The following is a 20835-nucleotide window of genomic DNA, read 5'->3' as shown; positions in this document are numbered from 1 at the left end:
TAAGCAGCAGAACATAGCTTGCAGGCTTACAGTCTCGAGCTTTTTCCTCTTACAGCATTTCAGAGTCACACAGCATCATCACAAATATCATCTCCAAGTAGTTCCCACTCCAAACATGCCCTACCATGTTATAGAATGTTACCTTTGAGATGTATATTTCTAGAAACATTTCAATTTTCTGACCAGCTTAAAGCAGCAAAACAAAATGATGGTAATCATGCTGTTTACTCCTTTAGTATCCTGGCTTTCTGAGGAGTTAACAGTTACTTTGGATTCCTGTTCTATAGGTACTGCAGTTGCCAGGTTCACCATTTTGTCTGGATAGAATCCATAGTAGTACTCAGATTTCTCTGGGGAGAGTAAATGCAAGTGTCCGCTTCTCCTTGCAGAAATACCAGAGACTATCTTTCCCTGCATGCTGACTCCTGTTATGCCCAGAGTCCGAGTCCCCAAAACTGAGAGAATAAGACGTCCACAGCAATGCAAAAGCATAAAAGGGGTTTATTACCAGCTCGAGCCAGGACCCATGTTTCATCCAGCACAGTGGAATCAGACAAAGGCCCCGAGCTCTGAATCACATATGCTTTTATACAGATGGTTCTTTGTTTCTGTAACAGCATAGCTGATTTGTTAAACCGTACGCCGCACGGGACTTTTAAACCTCACATCCCTATCTGGATTGGCTCAGGTCTGGCACGGCGGGGGGCTACGGGGATTTTTTCTGATTGGTCCAGCTACACTGCCTGTGGGAATTCCCAGAGCCTCAGCTTTTCTCAGGCCTAGCCAGCCCCTTAGAGCCTGTCCTGGCTTCAGTTTGGTCCTAACAACTCCATCTGACCACATGATGAATATCTCCTAGGAATCTGCATCTCGACTAAACGATGGAGAGGGAATGATGGAGGTATGTCATTTCTTGTGTAGCAGGTGGAGATCTCCTCCCAGGCTGTGTCCTGTTGTATATAGGTGTGTGTTTGGTTTATTTCTCCATTGGTTTCTTCGTGTCTCCATTGGTTTTTTCGTGTTCCCAAGTCTACTATGCTACCTTATATCAATTCTATGAGACTCTACTCATAGGGCTCCACACACACCCTAAGATCCATCTTCTCACACAAATGCCTTTTGCTCAAGTTAGAATTAATTTCTGTTCATGACAGAGAACTCTGAGTCTAAATTTTCTAGAAAAAGAAATAACCAAAATCCTAGGGCGGGGGTGCTTGACCCAGTCGTCAAAAGTTGAACATTCACAGTTAAGCTAATGAATAATTCAAGTGTGGTATGACCAATGATATAGAGTAAAAAAAGTTCACACAGTGTCTTCAGTTCAGTTCAGTTCAGTTGCTCATAGTTATGTTTTCATGGACACTTTTACCTTCATGTGAAATTGTTCATGTGCCGCCTTCATTCTCAGAAAATTTGAAATGTTAAATCTACGTGGGACTGGTAGGAAGAGCTCAACCAAATTTGCATAATGCCAAATGCCCTTGGGCTTCCTTGCATCCTACTTCACCTGGTGAACAGGAGTTTTTTTTATTTTGGTTTTTCTTTCTTTCTTTTTTCTTTTTCTTTTCTTTCTTTGTTTTCTTTTCTTTTCTTTTCTTTTTTTTTTTTTTGGAGAGCTCATCTGGCAGCTAGGTACTCAAGAAATCTTTTTATGCCCAAGAGTATTCCATTCTTCAGCTGTTCTTCACGGTGGTTTAACATTGCTGGTGCTGTTCAGTCACTCAGTCCTGTCTGACTCTTTGTGACCCCTTGGACTCCTGCATGCCAGGCTTCCCTGTCCTTCACTATCTCCTGGAGCTTGTTCAAACCCATGTCCATTGAGTCAGTGATGCCATCCAACCATCTCTTCCTCTGTCATCCCCTTTTCCTGCCTTCAAACTTTCCCAACATCAGGGTCTTTTCCAATGAGTTGGTTCTTTGCATCAGGTGGCCAAAGTATTAACATTAAACTGTGTAAAACTATGTAAATTGGAAGTTTTCGTACCAAGATTATATTGAGTTGATAGTACAGATAAATAAGATTATGATACTAGAAGACTGTTTAGAATCTTTTCTAAATATATTGCTTACAGTGACATTGTAACACTAAATATGAATATGAGCTTAGAAATTTCTACTCATCTCTGAGTGAGTTTACTAAAAAGAATTTTTTAAAAATAGATATCTACTTAAATAAAGCATCAGGAAGTACAGGATACAGCATGTTTCTGCATTACCATATTGAAAAAACAAAAAACAAAAAACACCTCTCCTGACCTAAGCAGTAAATAAGAATATATTTGCTTATATAACTGAGACGTGCAGATATGGATCCATCATTAGACACCTACAGCTTGATCCCTAGGGTTATGATGTCTTTGGGGATTTCTCTCTGTCTTTCTAATTCTCTTAGTGCTTCCTTTCTTTCTGCTGGTATTACTAGAAGTCCAGTGGGCTATACATGTTGCAACATGGTGCAGGATATTAAATTAAAAAAAATAAAGTCATAGGACTTCCCTGGTGGCTCAGTGGTAAAGAATCCGCCTGCCAATGCAGGAGATGCCAGTTCGATCCATGATCCAGGAGGACCCCACATGCCGAGGAGCAACTAAGCCCATGGGCCGCAACTACTGAGCCTGTGCGCTGGAGCCCTGCTCCAGAGAAGAGGCCACCGCAACGAGAAGCTGGCGCTCTGAAACTAGAGAATAGCCCATACTTGCTGCAGCTAGAGAAAAGCCCTCACAGCTGCAAGGGCACAGCACAACCCCTCCAAAATGTTACATTCATCAGTTAAAAAATAAATGAGGTCATAAAACTCAGAGCTTCGTGTAAAGGTGCTTTTGGCCTGTCAGGTGGTGGCCACAACACTACACGTAGGATCCACAGCAGGGAGTGAGCGATGCTGTAAACAGATGGCACGGAGAAGGAAAGCCTGGTGCTTATCTCTTCTCTGAGCCTCTTTAAGTAAATGTCACAGCCACCGTCCTTCTCCCAGGGGCTGGGAAAATTCAAGTGTTGAGACGAGTTCACAACACGAATGCAGGTAATTAAGCTTTCACTGTAGTCCATTTGGTATTGGATGACTCTGTTCGCAAGGCTTCCGAGGGCTGTGAGTGTCAACACACACTAATGTGAAAAAGCCTCCTGCCATCTTAAGAAAAGTGTTCAAATGAGCCCATTTTGTGGTAATGCATTTCCCGTGTCTCCCAGGTCCCCAGTGCAGGCTTGGTGATGCTAATGGTAGCTTTTATCCCCTTTTCCACCATACACGCATTTCCTTGACAGGTGGTAACACCGGCCACATTTTGTTTTCCCTGTAGTTACATTCAGATGTACATCTGGGCCTTGTTATTTTGGATTTGTTTTTAAATTAGAGAGGAGACAATTTGTTTGACATTTTTTCCTCTTGCTTTCAATAATAGCTTTAGTTGCTTTAAAGCACCCACACACAAAGTACTTTTTCCTGCTGCTCAGTGGAAATTATACTCTGAAAAAGAGTCCCAGGAAACAGAGGAGTTTCGCAGATATCCACATGGGGACAGAAGCAGGAGTGCACATTTATTAACTGCCTCTTTCACGCCAGCCTCAGTACGCTAAGTTCTCTACATTGTTGTTCAGTCACTAGGTCCAGCTCTTTGTGACCCCATGGACTGCAGCACACCAGGCTTTCTTGCCCTTCACCATCTTCCAAAGTTTGCTCAAACTCATGTCCATTGAGTCGGTAATGCCATCCAACCATCTCACTCATTCTCTGTGTAACCCTTCTCCTCTTGCCCTCAATCTTTCTCAGCATCAGGGTCTTTTCAGTCTTTGCATCAGGTGGCCAAAGTATTGGAGCTTCACCTTCTGCATCAGGCCTTCCAGTGAATATTCAGGATTGCTTTCCTTTAGGATTGACTGGTTTGATCTCCTTGCTGTCCAAGGGACTCTCAAGAGTCTTCTCTGGCATCACAGTCCAAAAGCATCAATTCATCAAGTCCTCTACATGTGAACCTTCAAGTTTCAAACTTTCAAAGATGCGAATGTGTGTTCCTTCAAGGCCAGGCATGAGTGACATTGCAGCTTGCCTTCCATCTCCTGCTGCTGATGATTCTTCAGCTCTGTCTTCTCCTCCTTCCCTCCCTCCTCCAGTCCTTCTTGCCTGCTCACTCAATGCCAGCCCCTGTGTGCCAACTATTGTGTTGTACTACTGTACTTCACAAGGCACTAAACTATAAGATTTAAAATGTTTTCTTTATTTTTTGCATTTGTTTTTTATGTGTTACTTGTGCGAGAAGTATTGTAAACCATTATAGTATAGTACTATATAGCTGGTTGTAATTGGATAACCAGTTTAACTTGCACTTATGAACAAATTGGACTTAGGAACACGCTCTCAGAATGCAAAGCAGTCGTATGTAGGGAACTTAGTGTACTTATGGCCCTGGTCCATTTGGTCCATTTAGTCTTCTGTCTACCAGTCTTCTGGACTGGGGTCCTAGAACCCGCTGAATAGATTCTCCCCAACTGAATAGCCCACAGTGCTTGCCTGTGTCTCCCTCAAAGCTGCACTGGGTCTTCCATTTCCCTGACTCTCTCTATGCCAGTCTCCACCTGTCCCATCACATTCCTGGCCACCGTCCCTCAAAACCTAACCTGATCTAGCCAAGCTACACATTTGCAAATAAAGCTGCACAATCTCATGCCCTTAAGCTGATTTTTATCAGCAAGACTGCAACCAAAAGTGGAGTCTGGTTGCTCTCCTCTCAAAAGCCAGTAAAGAGGTAAGGTTGATGGAAAGAAAAGTTTGCTTTATTTTGGATGCTGGGGGGAAGGTGATCACCTGTCCAAAGTCCAACTGCCACCCTGCCCTGCCCCTGTGACAATCAGGAGGCAAGAGCTCTTACAAAGTGAGGGGGCTGCATGCAGAAACAGCACAGTCAGCTCTGACAGTCATCTTCAGGTTACTCATTGGTGGTCTGACCAACATCAACTTGATTGTTTTAGGTACAGTTAATCTTCAGTTCCAGAGTCGGTCTGTTCCCATTTCCTTGAGGCCAATTATCAGAATTGTGGCAGGTTAAGTCATGACTACAGTCTGGTCATCATATAATTACTTCTTCCACCGGATGGGGGTTTCAGTATCTATGAGACAGATCAGATTATCTACAGCCCTTGAGGAGAAACTAAAGTGCTCAGTTTGCTTCATGACTAAACTATTATTATTTAGTCTTGTTGAACTGTTCTGCTGTGCTTTTGCATTTTCTCACTTTTCTTATTTAACTTACTCTTTGGCTGAATTTTTTTTCACAGGCAAAAGGCAGACTGAAGGTATTGGAGGGGGAAAGACCATAGGGTCCTGCTCCATTTCAATACCACTAGTGATTCCGTGAACGTGAGATTGATATTTCAAGCAGAAAAAAATATGAAAGATCAAATATTTGTTAGTGTCATAGGTCACATCCCATAGAAACAAGACACTGAGGTAGAGATTTGCTGCCTGAAGTTGATTGGGAAATGTTTTCAGAATCAACATGCCTGAGGCATTGATCAGAGAGGCAAAATTGATCAGAGAGAATGTGTTGGATTTTTATTGCTGCCGTGACAAACTGCTTTTAAAATAAATATATTCTTGCTTTTAAAATATAATATGTAACAGAAAAGTTATTTACCTGGGACCTCGGAAATAATTGTTGCTGAATAAATTACAGCTATTATAAGACATACTGTCGTATAATCCCAATTGTTCACTTGGCTCTTCAGCTAAATAACTGTAAATTAAGAACAGGATACTGTCTCATGGGCTTCCTTGGTGGCTCAAATGGTTAAAAAAAAAAAAAATCTGCCTGCAGTTCAGAAGACCCGGGTTCAATCCCTGCAGCAGGAAGATCCTCTGGAGGAGGGAATGCCAACCCACTCCAGTATTCTTGCTTGGAGAATCCTACGGACAGAGCAGCCTGATGGGCTACAGTCCATGGAGTTACAAAGAGTCGTGCTCAACTGAGCAACTAACACTTTCATTTTTTTTCATACTGTCTCATCCATCATTTCATACTTAGCTCTCAGAACAGTACCTGGCATGAGTCTGTTCAGGGTTTGTTGATTGGGTAGTTGGCTGATCAAGTGGCTCTGAATACATGAATGCATTATGTCATTTCCATTCCTAACTCCTTACTGAAGTCGCCTCTTTTTATATATATATAATTGTTTTATTTAGTTATATTTGGTTATGCTGGGTCTTCGTTGCTACTCGGGCTTTTCTCTCTTTGAGGTGAGTGACGGCTGCTCTGCCGTTACGGTGTGTGGTTGGAGTACTCTCTAGTTGGGGTACTCTCTTTGCAGTGATGTCCCTTGTTGCAGAGCAAGAGCTCTAGGAACACGGGCTTTGGTAGTCGCAGCTCGCAGGCTCTGGAGCACAGGCTCACCAGTTACGGTGCATGGGCTTACCTGCTCCAAGGCACGTGGACTCTTCCCTGAACAGAGATCAAACCTGTGTCTCCTGCAATGGCAGGCAGATTCTTTACCACTGAGCCTCCAGGGAAGACCCTAAGTCTCCTCTTACAAGTCTTCTATGATATCTTCTCAACAGGACTCTCAAAACTTACCTGCCCAGTACAAGTCCCCCATTTCAACTGGACTGGTCTCCTTATTTCCTCCAATCTAAAAATACTGAATACTGTAGTTTAATCTCACCCCACACCTTGTTTCATGCCTTCCCTCCTTCCCTCCCCAACCAAATCCAGCCCAGGAATCAAGATCCAGGTGGAGTTCCACCCCCTCCCCCTCCATGAAGACTTCCCACCTCATTCCTCTGCCAGATGTTTGTCAATTTTGAATTCTCATTTTGCTGCACATCTGTAACAATTATTCAAAGTGCTCTTTGATTTAATAACTTCTGCTGTTGTTTGTGTTTTATCTTGTTAATCCTAATGAGATCAGATGTTTCTAAGCTCTTTAAAGGCAGGATGCTGCTGCTGCGGGAAGTACATGTCATATCCTCTTTCATCTTTTCTGAGTTTTTCCCCACATTTCAATAATTCTGCACTCAGAATGCATTTTACAATAAATGGCGATTCAAATCATCTTAGGATTGAATGGCAGTGTGTTCTTGTAGAGAGTATTTGAGCCTGCTTCTGTCAGATATTACCAATCTGGAACTACTTTGTGTGTGTTTGTGTGTTAGTCGTGTCCGACTCTTTACAACCCCATGGACTGGAGCCCGCCAGGCTCTTCTGTCCATGGGATTTCCCAGGCAAGAATGCTGGAGTGGGTAGCAATTTTCTCCTCCAGGGGAACTTCCTGACCCGGGGATTGAACCCAGGTCTCCTGCATTTCAGGCAGATTCTTTACCATCTGAGCCACCAGGGAAGCCCCAAAATACTTTAGATTAAACCTATAGAGTATATTCAAACCACATAGATGAGTGAAGACCAAGCTTACCTTTTCAAGTGAGATTTATTTTCTCCCCTTGCCCACTGGTAAGATTGAGACGTGTAACTTCCCCTGTGCTTTCTGTCAGGCTTATTTCTTCTCTACTCTTATACCAAGTTTATAACATTTGTCTCAACTTTAAGCAGGGTCTCCCACTACTCTCAGCACTCTTTTCCTTAATTGAAAATAAAATAACACACATCACAAATGGTAGCAGGTTAGAGTCAATTAAATATCATATTACTTTCTGTGCCCCAAGTGCTTGACATAGTATTATTAGATTAATGTGTACATGCTGAATTGAATTACAGTCACTCTGGATGCTCTTTTTCTTTTTATTCCACAATCTACCTCTTTGTTGAATCCACTTCCTTTTGCTTATTTAACACTTCCCTTTGCTTATTATCTGGATATTAGGTAATAAGCTTGAGTTAGCGTAGCGTAGCACAGGTTGTCTCCTTTTATAAAGTTTGTTTATATATTTATTTGGCAGCCTCAGGTCTTAGTTGCTGCACATGGGATCTTTGCTGCATCTTGCAGGGTTTCCATTGGGGCACAGACCCTCTAGATGTGGGGCTCTGGCTCAACAGTTTCCGAGTTCAGACTTACTTGCTCCACAGCATGTGGGATCTTAGTTCCCCGACCAGGGATAGAACCCATGACCCCTGCACTGCCAGGCAGATTCTTAACCACTGGACCACCAGAGACGTCCCTAGCACAGGTTACCTCTGCATCTTGGATTTTCGTCTTGGCCCTTCTTTTGCTTTCTACCTCTCATACCTCAGATGTGTAACTTAACCTCTTCAAACCTCAGTTTGCTCATTTGCAAAATGCAGGTTATGTGGTACTGCCAAAGAATGATGTGAGAATTAATTAAGAAACTCATGTAAAGTCTTCAACCTAGTTTAAGTTTCAGTGTAACCCTGGTTGATCCTTAGTATGTTTTTAGTCAAGTAATACATAAAAGTCCCCCATGCATACCAACAAAAATAATAATGTGTATGAGGTTCTCATTATATCTCAGTCAGCCATTTTGCCTCGGTTTCTGCTTCTGACAGTATTGTTGACAGTAGTTCTGATTTTCTAGGGCCGTTGTGAGGATGAAGGGGGATAATAGATCGAAAACGTTTACTGTCCTGTGAGGCATGAGTTGTTGGTACCTCCACCATGATCTCATTTCTTCTCCATCACAGCTCTTTAATATTGGTGCTGCGGTTACCTACATTTATAGACCAGAGTTGGAATATGTTGTTCAAGTGCACTCAGGGTTGTCTGGGCCAGGATTCCAGCCCAGGCCTGGCTGACATTAGAGTCTGAAACTCCACCACTTCCACCTACCAGTGGAATGTAACTGTCAAATGTATACTTCAAGCCATTCCAGTTCAACACAGACCATACTCTTTACCAAATATGAATATAGAAAGAAGCATTGAAAGGGATATGGAGTCATCTCTCTAACTAGGAAACAGGTGAGGTTAAAAGTATGGTTGTTGTTTAAGCTGAGAATGTATGGATATGATATAAATGTGAATTTAGCAAGTTGAAGAAAAGAAGCATGCAATAAAGGGAAAATTTTAAGTAGAAACTTCTGTATTTCCACACTTTTATATAATAAGTGGCCAGAAATCTCTTTACTTTGTCATCTCTAAAGACATGTCAATTGTGTGGAATGTTAGTTGTTTGCCTTTCTCTATTTAAAGTGTCTTTTTATATTCTGAGAGTCTTGATAAAAGTCTCTAGCAGCCCTTTTTCAGTAAACGGGTACTTTTCTTGCATGATTAAATGGTTCCTTTATCTGCCTAGTACCAGAGAAGAATAATTGCCTGGGAATTTCTTGTCCATCATATCTTATCCTTAAGTATATAAGAGCATATTGTTAATTACTCTGTTAGAATTTATCAGGTACTAGGAGGCATTAGTAGATAATTATCAAGTTCTTTCATCTCCTGAGCTTCAGCATCAGTACAAAGCCTTTAAAAATGCCCTTATTTTATAATTATTAATCTTGAAGAATGTTATCTCTTTTTACAGAAATTTGATATTTATATTTGAAGAATTAGTGACTTTGAATTTGCATAATATCCCCCACATAATTGGGCTTCCCAGGTGGCGTGAGTGGTAAAAAAAAAAAATCCACCTGCCAGTGCGGGAGACTTAAGGACTACAGGTTCAATCCCTGGGTCAGGAAGATCCCCTGGAAGAGAAAATGGCACACCATCCCAGTATTCTTGCCTGGAAAATTCCATAGGCAGAGGAGTCTGGTGAGCTACCATACATGGAGCTGCAAAGAGTCAGACATGACCAAGCACACCATATAATTATTTAGGAACTTCTAAGAAGACTAGCTCACAGATAATTTGGGACTCTCATTTATCAAAGTTATTATTAAACATCAGATAAAGTTGTTTTAGTGTAAGAAGGCACTAACCATTACATCCTGAAAATACAGGTTTAGGGTTTCTTTCATTCACTCAATTATTGACTCACAACATATTTTGTTTGAGCACTTAGGAAGTGCTAGGCAGTGGGACATAGCAGAGAAAAAGACAGATAAGATTACTACTCAAATGATGTCTGTATTCTACATTTTCTCATCAGCTACCTTGTTTTACTAGAGTACCAATGATTTTCTAGCCAAAATATCATTTTCTGATATATCTGATGAAATGACTTTAAATGTTTCAGTTGCCACACTGAAACATTTCCCCATAAATCCACATTTAAGATCTTGTTTTTGAGGAAGTAGCATTTTGACAGTGGATGAGAAATCTCTTGAGTAAAGAGACCAGGTCCTCAGTTCCTTAGAGATGAATGTCAGCATGATCGAATAGTTCAAAACCAAATGTTGCTTCCTTTTTAATTTGATAATTAATACTAAGAAATTATTTCAGCAGGTAGAATATCAAATAAAACTGGAAAGGGTATTTTATCTTGACATAAAGTTGGCTTTGAACTCTCATGAAGCAGATTGTGCAGAGTTTATTCGCACCGATGTTCAGCAGGGAGCCTGGAGGAAAAGCTCCCGTAGGGTGGCTTCTGGGGTAACCAACACGATGCTTGCATGTGTCTTGATGGACTTTCAGCTCCAAATAATAAAACACTTGAGTTGAAGGGACATTATATGCCAACTACTCTAATCTCTACAGCTGATATTCAGAAGAATTGATACAAAGGGCAAGTACTCCTATACCATGTATTATGAACTATATTTCTTACAGTCCCAATTTAAAATTATTTTTTATCATGCTCTAAGTTGATTCAGTCCATGTAAAGGTTTGACCATGAAGAAATATATATTAATTTGTCATTTAATGAAGAAACTAGTAAACCCCCCTCATGGAAATCAATCTGAAGAAATTCTATGGATCTACATATTTTCAATATTATTTATATAAAAGCAGGGGAGATATGTAAAGGTGTAAATAATAGACCATAAGTGAAAGTGTTAATTGCTCAGTTGTGTCCAACTCTTTGTGACCCTATGGACTGTAGCCCTCCAGACTCCTGTCCGTGGGACTCTCCAGGCAAGAATACTGGAGTGGGTTGCCATTTCTTTCTCCAGGGGATCTTCCTGACCCAGGGTCCAAATCCAGGTATCCCACATTTCAGGCAGATTCTTTATCATTTGTGCCACCTGGGAAGCCTCAATTGACCATAAGAAATTAATTAAATGAATGATGATGCATCTCCCTCAGTGATTATTATCTTCTATAACTTCACTTTTAAAAAGATGACTATTTTTAAATATTGTAAAATGGAGAAAATACTAATGACATCGTGGGAAGTTAGAAAAGCAGAATGCAACATTTCCATATTGGGAGTCAATACTGCGTTGGTCAGAAGGGGTTATCATATAGTGGTCAGCAACAACCTAACATCTCAAAGGCTTAGGACAATGAAAGTTTGTTACTCTTCACAACTGGTCTACTGCATGTTCTGTGGCCACTGCCCCATGTGCTGTCCATGATCCTTCTTTTTGTTCAGTCTCTAAGCCATGTCCAACTCTTTGTGACCCTATGGACTGCAGCATGCCAGGCCTCCTTGTCCCTCAGTATCTCCCAGAGTTTCCCCAAGTTCATGGCCATTGAGTCGCTGATGCTGTCCACTCATCTCATCCTCTGCTGCCCTCTTGTCCTTCTGCCCTCAATCTTTCCCAGCATCAGGGTCTTGTCCAACGAGTCAGGTCTTCTAATCAGGTGGACAAAATACTGTAACTTCAGCATCAGTCTTTCCATTGAATATTCAGGGTTGGTTGGTTTGATCTCCTTGCTGTTCAAAGGACTCTCAAGAGTCTTTTCTAGCACCACAATTTGAAAGCAATTTTTCAGTGCTCAGCCTTCTTTATGGTCCACCTCTCACATCCGTCCATACATGAGTACCAGAAGACCATAGCTTTAACTACACAGACCACCATCCTTTATCCCATCTTCTTCTCCACCTTTGATGGAGTAGAGAAGAATGACATCCTTCCCTGAACCACCAGGCAATTCAGTCTAGTTTCTGCCTGTTCTGTAAACGTTTGACTATCCACTATCAGAAATCATCAGATGTGTCAAGGTCAAATATCAGGCAAACTAGCATCTAGAGAATAAGCAGAAAAAAGAAGGTCTTGCTCCAGAAATGACTTACAGGAGTATGTGGGTGGGGGAGATTGGCTGAGCCTGGGTATGTCTGCTGAGACTCAGAGTACTTGCTAAGATGAACTTGAAATTGCTGTCTCTTTGCCTGACCCATCACCCTGCCAGTGTGTCTGACTCCAGGTATAGTTTATATTTCACTGTCAGTCCTATTGCTAATATTACTCGCGCAAGTCCAAGAGGGTTGGTGTCTCAGATCATGCGATTTTTGTCCAGCTTACTGCCACATAGACACTTTATGGAGGTGGGGGCATTTGATTGAAAATCTCTTGCTCTGGCCCAGAAAAGTAATATTTTCAGTTTGTTTCACATAGACAGCACTTCTTCAGGTCCTATGTGGATGTCTGTTTTGTTAGAAAAAGTAATTTATTCCAGTTACTTAGGATTGAAACGCAAAATCTATGCACCGTTGGTAATTTAACATGGATATAACAAAACTTTTCTGAGAATCTTATGGATTATTAAACACAGGGCCCCTGAAGACAATCGTAGGATCTCTCCATGCCAAGTTCTTTGGTTCTCTGAGGAGTCAGGGGAACTGAATATAGTTACTTCTCAAGGTGCTTCCCAGGCCTGTGATTTTAAGATTGGAACCATAAAATCAATATGCTAAGTTGAGGAAAATTTCCTCATATCAGTTGTGAAGAAAAATCTAGAGTGTTCTAGATCAGCACTTATTATGCACTGAGCAAATGTGCTTCCTTAGCAAAGAAATGCAGCCAGGTTCTTTGATTATAAAGATTGCAAAAATGCAGCACACTTGGAAAAAAAGTTTAAGTACATGGGGCATTTAGTACAATATTAAATGTGGCAAAGATGGGAAAAGTCTTTCCTTAAAGGAAATCATTGCAAATTCGAAGTGTAATTCTAATTAAATCATTGTTTAACTGCAAAATTATAGTTTTTAAAAAATCATTCAAAGGGTTAGAGCAAAAAAAAAAAAAAACCTGTGATGAAGTATAGCTGAGCACTGAATAACTGATGCTTTCGATTTGTGGTGCTAGAGAAGACTCTTCAGAGTCCCTTGGACAGCAAGGAAATCAAACCAGTCCTAAAGGAAAACAACCATGAAATATTCATTGGAAGGATCAATGCTGAAGCTGAAGCTCCAGTACCTTGGCCACCTGATACGAAGGGCTGACTCATTGGAAAACACCTTGATGCTGAAAGGTGGGAAAGATTGAGGACAGAGGAGAAGGGGGAGACAGAGGATGAGATGGTTGGATGACATCACAGACTCAATGGATATGAATCTGAGCAAGCTCTGGGAGATGGTGAAAGACAGGGAATCCTGGCCTGCTGCAGTCCACAGGGTCGCAAAGAGTCAGACACAACTTAGTGACTGAACAACAATTCCCAAGGGTACAATTAGCCTTCCTTTCCTACTTTTGAGCACACTGACAAAGAAAAGACTTCTTATACTCACCCATCGTCTTTTAAATCTTTTAAAGAATTTCTATTGATGATGCAACTCTGTCCATCTTGAAAACTTTCCTTTTAATAAAATGCTCATTGAGTTAGTTTTGTCCTGTGTCTAAAATCACGTGGAATTTACCTATTATAATAGTTTAAAAGGTAAATATCTTTACTGTGTTGCCATTGACATCAAGAGTTTTTTGTTTTGTTTTGTTTTGTTTTGTTTTAAATTCTCCACTTATTCCCAGACTTCAAGAATGAACTTATGGTTGCTGGAGGGAAGGATGGGGAGAATGGATAGTTAGGGAGTTTGGGATTGACATGCACACGTCGCTATATTTCAAATGGATAACCAACAAGGACATATTGTATAACACAGGGAACTCCACTCAGTGTTATGTGGCAGCCTGGCTGGGAGGGGAGTTTGGGGGGAAATAGGTACATGTATATATATTACTGAGTCCTTTTGCTGCTCACCTGAAACTATCACAACCTTGCTAATTGGCTATGTGTGTGTGTGTTCAGTTAGGTCCAACTCTTTGCAACCCTATGGACTATAACCCACCAGGTTCCTTTGTCCATGGACTTTTCCAGGCAAGAATACTGGTAATGGGTTGGCATTCCCTTCTTGAGGGGCTTTTCAGACCCAGAGATTGAACCTAGGTCTCCCACATTGCAGACAGATTTTTTACCTGCTGACCCACCAGGGAAGCCCCTAATTGGCTATACTCCAGGAAAAAAAAAAGTTTAAAAATATTCTCCCAATCTCTGAGTTGGCCTCAGTGGTTCACTTGGTGGTTCCCACTCTCTGCTCCCAGACATTGCCCTTTAGAACACCTCTCATCTCACTGCTGAAACAAGCATAGCTTGTTTGTGCTAAATGATAAAAAAGAACCCTGTGGGACCCATCTGCCATGTGTTCCCAGCTCCCTAATCCAGTGTTTCTGCTGTTACATTTCCCACTTAATGCTACATTTACAACTAAGCAAGAATAACTTTTGCTCTGGTCTAGTGGAGCTTTCTCACAATGATCAGGCCACTGTATTTTTCAAAATTGTGTGATATTCTCATCGAGTTTAGTTAAATGAACTCAGGTGACTTCATCTTTAAAAAAAATTCATGTCTAAATATCCACAGCACACAGGATTTGGCTGAGTTTAGAATCTTTACACCAGTTAAGTCAATGACAACTGAAGTTTGAACTCGGCTGGAAAAATACAGCTATTCTTTGTCTGACCCCTACTGTTTGTCACAAGTAAGTGTAGCATTGAAAAAGACAAAAGAAAAAACTTGGCAGTTTCTTTTTCAAAATGGTGTTTTGTTTCATTCAAAACAAGAACAAAAAACGTGTTCAAGAATAATAATTTGCCTTCACTAAACTATATATTAAGCACACAAATGTACAAGGAACCTTAGATATTTTCAAATTCAGCTTTTGAATCTGATGGAAGGGAAATTTAAGAATCTGCAGGGCCCACTTCTTTTTCCCTCACTCCAGTGGTCTCTAGTTTGTTCTAGAGAAGCAGGAAGATGATCTTTGGATTTGTAGATCCTCCCACCATTACCCAGTCAGCACCCCGAAGAACATCACCATCATCACCAGGGCAAGCAATAGCATTCACCAGGACCACGTCCCTTCTTGAGAAACAGGTGCTGTCTCTTCCCTGAAGCCTTGAGGACGGAAGCTATTGAAGCAAAACAAAAGACAGAGAGAGGCTCAGAATTCTGTCTTAGCCCAACCCCAGTGCACAATTTTTTGCTTTCCTTATGTCAGACTGAAGTCGCTGCTCGGTCATTGTCCATCCCAACCACAATTTCTGAAGTAGTGGTTGTTGTTGTTTAGGCACTTAGTCATGTCTAACTCTTGAGCTCCCGTGGACTCTAGTCCACCGGACTCCTCTGTCCGTGGGATTTTCCAGATGAGAATACTGGAGTGGGTTCCCATTTCTTTTTCCAGGGAATCCTCCCATCCCAGGGATCAAACCTCCATCTCCTGCACTGACAGGCAAATTCTTTACCACAGAGCCCCCAGGAGCGTCTTACAATTCAAGCAGTTATGTTTTCTTTGCCATTATCTCTGCTTGGGGATAATCTCTTCTTGTAGTTGGAAGTCTTCTCATGATTTGCATGGAATGTTACACTGTGAAATTATCAACCAGCGGCTTGTATTTTTCTCTATTGTCTTCAAAAACTAAAGGGAACAAACATTTCACTGCTTTTGCTGGTTTGTTTGTGGTTCATTGGATTTACTTCCCATATGACATGCAGCATCCATTACTTTTAGTCTCTTTGACCCTTCGTACTTCACACCATCCCCAATTTAATTCTTCACATCTGCTTTCTTAAAACACTTTATTCAAATATGCTTCACATGAGGCTGAACTCAGCCAGTTCATAGATGTTTTCCCAAAGGTGTGTGTCTAGTTTTAGATCTTCAAATAACTCAATTTCATTTCCAAATTAATAAGAATATTTGTCCTAATTAATTTCTCTAATTCTAAACCAGAAAATCGCCTCTCAGGTGTTCTAAGGTACTTTCAACAAGACATGACCTTTCAGATAGCTAGTTTAGCAGAAGTCTACAGAGCTGGTGGCCCAGTTACACTCAGTTCTTTCATTGGGAATATTGCAAAGTGGCTCAAAGAAGGTCATGTGTGAAAGTAGAATAATTATTAATGTCTGTTCTCTTATGTCTGTATCTACAAAATTGAATATTTGCAATAGAAAGACTTTTTAGAAATAATGGGAAGTGCTTTTATTAAAATTCTTCAAATACTTTGCAGGATATATATGCATTTAAAATTGTTTGCTGTGTTGTGAAGCCTGCCAGAATCAAAAGCAGTAAATAGATGCTAGTGTATATGTGCATGCTCAGTCATGTCCAACCCTTTTGAGACCCCATGGACTATAGCCCACCAGGCTCCTCTGTGCATGGGGTTTCCCGGGCAAGAATACTGGAGTGGGTTGCCATTTCCTTCTCCAGGGGATCTTCCCAACCCAGGGATCCAACCCAAGTCTCCTGCATTGGCAGGCAGATTCTTTAACACTGGTGCCACCTGGGAAGCCAAACAGATGCTGGAAGTAATCATATCTAATAAAATTGGCAGACACATATAGCACATTTTATATTAGGCACTGCTCAAAGTGTTTAACATACGTTATTTCACTTAGCCTTCATACCAACTCTATGAGGTTATCAGTAGTATTTTACATTTTACAGATGAAGAAACTAAAATGAAGAAGTTGACAGAAATCAAACCAACATTGTAAAATAATAATCAATCATTTACAAATAAATAAATATAATTTTTTAAAAAAGAAGTTGAGTAACTTGCAATGTCGCACAGGTACTTCATAGCCAAGCTAGGTTTTAAACCCAGGTAGTGTGGCTTCCAAGTCTGTGTACCTAACCTCTGTGTTTGCGGTCTCTCTGCTATTGAGACATGGCTTTTCAGGCGGCTCAGAGGTAAAGAATTTTCCTGCCAAGCAGGAGATGGGGGTTTGATCCCTGGTTCGTTAAGATCCCCTGAAGAAAGAATCAGTAACCCACTCCAGTGTTCTTGCCTGGAGAATTCCATGGACAGAGGAGCCTGGTGGGCTACAATCCATGGGGTCTCAAAGAGTCAGCCACAACTGAGATACTAAACAACAACATCTTTCACCAAAATAAACATTGAATAAGGGGACTGGAGAAAGAGAAGTACATCAGTATTCACTCTAAGGCATTTTCCTACAAATTTGTCATATCATTTAATAAGTTATGGCATTGAGAACATTAACTAACTTCTTTTTCTTGCCTAGAAAAACTTCTAGTGGTATTTGCTAATCATGATGGGATTATTAATGTCATCATAATCAACTCAAAAATTAAAGAAAAATAAACCACAAACCACTTTGTTTTTTAAATAAAGTTAAGCAACTTTTTTTTTTTCCTGCTTAAATAACCACCTAGTTTGAGTGTTATTAAGTTGTGGTCTACTTTGATAATGGCATAAAGCCTGATCCAAAAACAAATGCTAATATGTGACTGCTGGTTTTGTGCTTTATTTCTGAGGAAGCAAGGTGCCAGTCCTATGACTGAACTTCTCTTGTGTTAGATCTCTCTGGATCCAAGCACCGCATATCCTCTATACATTTAATATAAACCACACTGTCCATTGGGGCTTCCCTGGTAGTTCAGGTGGTAAAGAATGTGCCTGAATGCAAGAGATGCTGGTTCCATCCTTGGGTTGGGAAGATCCCTTAAAGAAGGAAATGGCAATTCAGAATTCTTGCCTGGAGAATCCCATGGACAGAGGAGCCTGGCAGGCTACATAGGGTCACACAGAGTCGGACATAACTGAAGCAACTTAGCAGGAACACACTGTGTGCTATAGAAGTTCTGTGAAATTTTAATTCTGGAAGACTTTGAGTGAGTGGAGAATATTTACAGAATTCAGATTATTTTTCATGATATTTCCACTAAAACAAGGTTGAATATTTCTGCCACTGATTTAAATGAAATATTTAGTTTCTTAGCATTATATATATTTGGGTGTTCATTTCCCATCAATTCAACAACTGGACTCAAAATTAGCATTCAAATATATCAACATCAAAGAAAGTACATTTTCTCAGAGTTTTCCGTAATGACGAAAACCTCGCATGCAAATATAAAGCTAGATTCTCCCTGAAGTTACATTAGTCATTTGATTTTTAAAAAAGTATAAAACCTTACTTACCACTTTTCTGAGGTTGATTCACAGGCTAATGTGTAAGTTCTTTTATGTCCATCATGAATATACTACAAATGCAAATTTTGAATTAGAAAGTAAATACAGGGATTAAAAAAAGATTATCTGAAAAATCCATTCATTTCACTGGAAGCGCATCATTAAATGGCTTCCCAGGTGGCCCAGTGCTAAAGAATCCGTTTGCCAATGCAAGAGATGCTAGTTCAATCCCTGGGTTGGAGGATCCCTGAAGTAGAAAATGGCAACCAAATAGTATCCTTGCCTGCAAAATTCCATGGACAGAGGAGTCTGGCAGGCTACAGTCCATGGGGTCGCAAAGAGTCAGACACGACTGAGCACAGCACAGCACATAATAAATATATATTACCATTTTCCATAAGGGCTTCCCTGGTGGTGCAGAGGTTAAAGCGTCTGCCTGCAATGCAGGAGACCTGGGTTCGATCCCTGGATCAGGAATGTCCCCTGGAGAAGGAAATGGCAACCCTCTCCAATATTCTTGCCTGGAGAATCCCATGGACGGAGGAGCTTGGTGGGCTACAGTCCACGGGTCGTAAAGAGTCGGACATGACTGAGCGACTTCACTTTCACTTTCAGTATTTTCCACACAAGGGTTTTTTCTGTTTGGATAATGACAAAGCATAAAGTATAAATTTCAGAACATTTTCAACTAAAAGCATGATGCATAGGCTTGGCAGAGGAACAAGAGAAATTTTGTACACCAGATTAGTGACAGATTAGTTCCATAAACATGTTAATTCTCTGACAGTTGAAGTGTCCCAGTTTATAGCTGAGATACTCAGAGCCGACCAGAAAACAATTTCCTCCAAAATACACAGAAATGAGCAACCATGTCGCACCCGGCGCTGAACTAGGGCTTCTTCCCTCCAGGCCACCGAGCTGGCGGCCCAGGGAGAATCACAGAGTCCAGAAAATCTCTCCCGCAGCCCTGTGTCAAATAGGGACTGTACAAGAACAACTTCTGGAGTCATTGAGAGAAATGGAATAGGTATTCATACCACTCCTAATGGGATTGTCTACACAGGAAGCTGGAAAGATGACAAGATGAATGGTTTTGGAAGACTTGAGCATTTTTCAGGAGCAATATATGAAGGACACTTTAAGGACAATATGTTTCATGGACTGGGAACTTATACATTCCCAACTGGGGCAAAGTACACTGGAAATTTCAGTGAAAACGGGGTGGAAGGTGAAGGACAATATACTGATATCCAAGGACTAGAATGGTGTGGTAACTTTCATTTCACAGCTGCTCCAGGCCTGAGGCTAAAGCTCCATATGTAGATAGCCTGCATTAAAGTTTTAATATGGTAATTGCAGCTTTTACTTGTAAGGAAAACAACTAAATCTGTCATCTGAAATAACTTCATACACTATCTGTTTACTTTTACCAATCAAACCATCACTTATTAAAAAAAAACAAAAACAAAAACAAAATACACAGAAATACCTTGTGAAAACAATGGATGCTAAAATGTAAGAACTGACATGGAATATGTCAGTAGCAGTTAGGAGCATCACATACGCTATTGTATATTTTAGCTTTGATTTTTCAAATATAGGACTGACAAAAGCTTTTTTTCCCTCATTGCAGTTACCACTAATCATGAAAGGATGAAAATGTCTAGGCATTTCTTAAAGAAGCAATCATTTATCTGATCTCCTTAAAGAAATTTTCTGTCCTCAAATTTGCACCTGTGTATTTGTTGAGTGAACTGCTGTTTGTCAGCCACTGTGCTAGCTGATTGTAGACAAAATGGTATAAGATATGGTACCTGACCTTACAGACAAAAGCTAATATTTATAGGATATAGTCATATATACATGCAAAGTATGATTAAATGTGGCTATAAAACAACCACACATTGTTGGAACTGCTTCTGTCTGGGAAAAAATCCAAAAAATCTTATTTTACATTTTTTATTACAGAGAAATAATTTTAAAATCATGGCTGAAAAAGATAAGATTGAAAAGAATTGAGCCAGAAAACATTAAAAAATGTTTTGAGAATGAAATGTCTGTAGAGTCTTTGAAAAGTTCTGACATGGATATCTATAAAGTCATGGTTTAGTTGCTAAGTCGTGTCCAACTCTTGCAACCTCATAGACTGGGAACCTACCAGGCTCCTCTGTCCACAGGATTCTCCAGGCAAGAATATTGGACTGGGCAGCTACTTCCTTCTCCAGGGTGATCTTCCCAACTCAGGAATCGAACCCAGGCCTCTTGCATTGCAGGCAGATTTTTTACTGACTGAGCTGCAAGGGAAGCCCAAGAAAGCCATGTGCATGTGTAAGTCTCTGAGCCTGTCAAAGAAAGACATGAGAAAGCTCTAATATTTCTCCCTGGACTGGCTTTGAGATTGTTTGAAAGCCAGAGCAAAAGGCACAGTTGCTAACTGCCATTTGAGACATGAAAGTCATGCCTTAACATACACGCAAAGCCCCTTAGCAAAGGACAGGAAATGTATTGGTTCAAAGAATTTAAGGAAATTTTTGATCAGTCATTAACTGACCACTTAGTTAACCAAACCATCTAGTGAAAGCTATGGTTTTTCCAGTAGTCATGTATGGATGTGAGAGTTGAACCATAAAGAAAACTGAACACTGAAGAATTGATACTTTTAAACTATGGTGTTGGTGAAG

At 40.6% G+C, this 20835-nt stretch overlaps 1 protein-coding gene across 1 annotated transcript; it reads left to right on the top strand.

Moving 5' to 3' along the window:
- Nucleotides 1-895: 895 nt before the first annotated feature.
- Nucleotides 896-19499, top strand: LOC138445855 (MORN repeat-containing protein 2). Its single transcript, XM_069600341.1, has 2 exons — nucleotides 896-901; nucleotides 19064-19499. Exons 1-2 carry the CDS (start codon nucleotides 896-898, stop codon nucleotides 19475-19477), a joined length of 420 nt encoding a protein of 139 aa, XP_069456442.1. The 3' UTR covers nucleotides 19478-19499.
- Nucleotides 19500-20835: the final 1336 nt, after the last annotated feature.

Source organism: Ovis canadensis, chromosome 9 (assembly GCF_042477335.2).
Source record: "Ovis canadensis isolate MfBH-ARS-UI-01 breed Bighorn chromosome 9, ARS-UI_OviCan_v2, whole genome shotgun sequence".
Lineage (NCBI taxonomy): Eukaryota > Metazoa > Chordata > Mammalia > Artiodactyla > Bovidae > Ovis > Ovis canadensis.
This window is presented reverse-complemented; position numbering and strand designations above follow the sequence as displayed.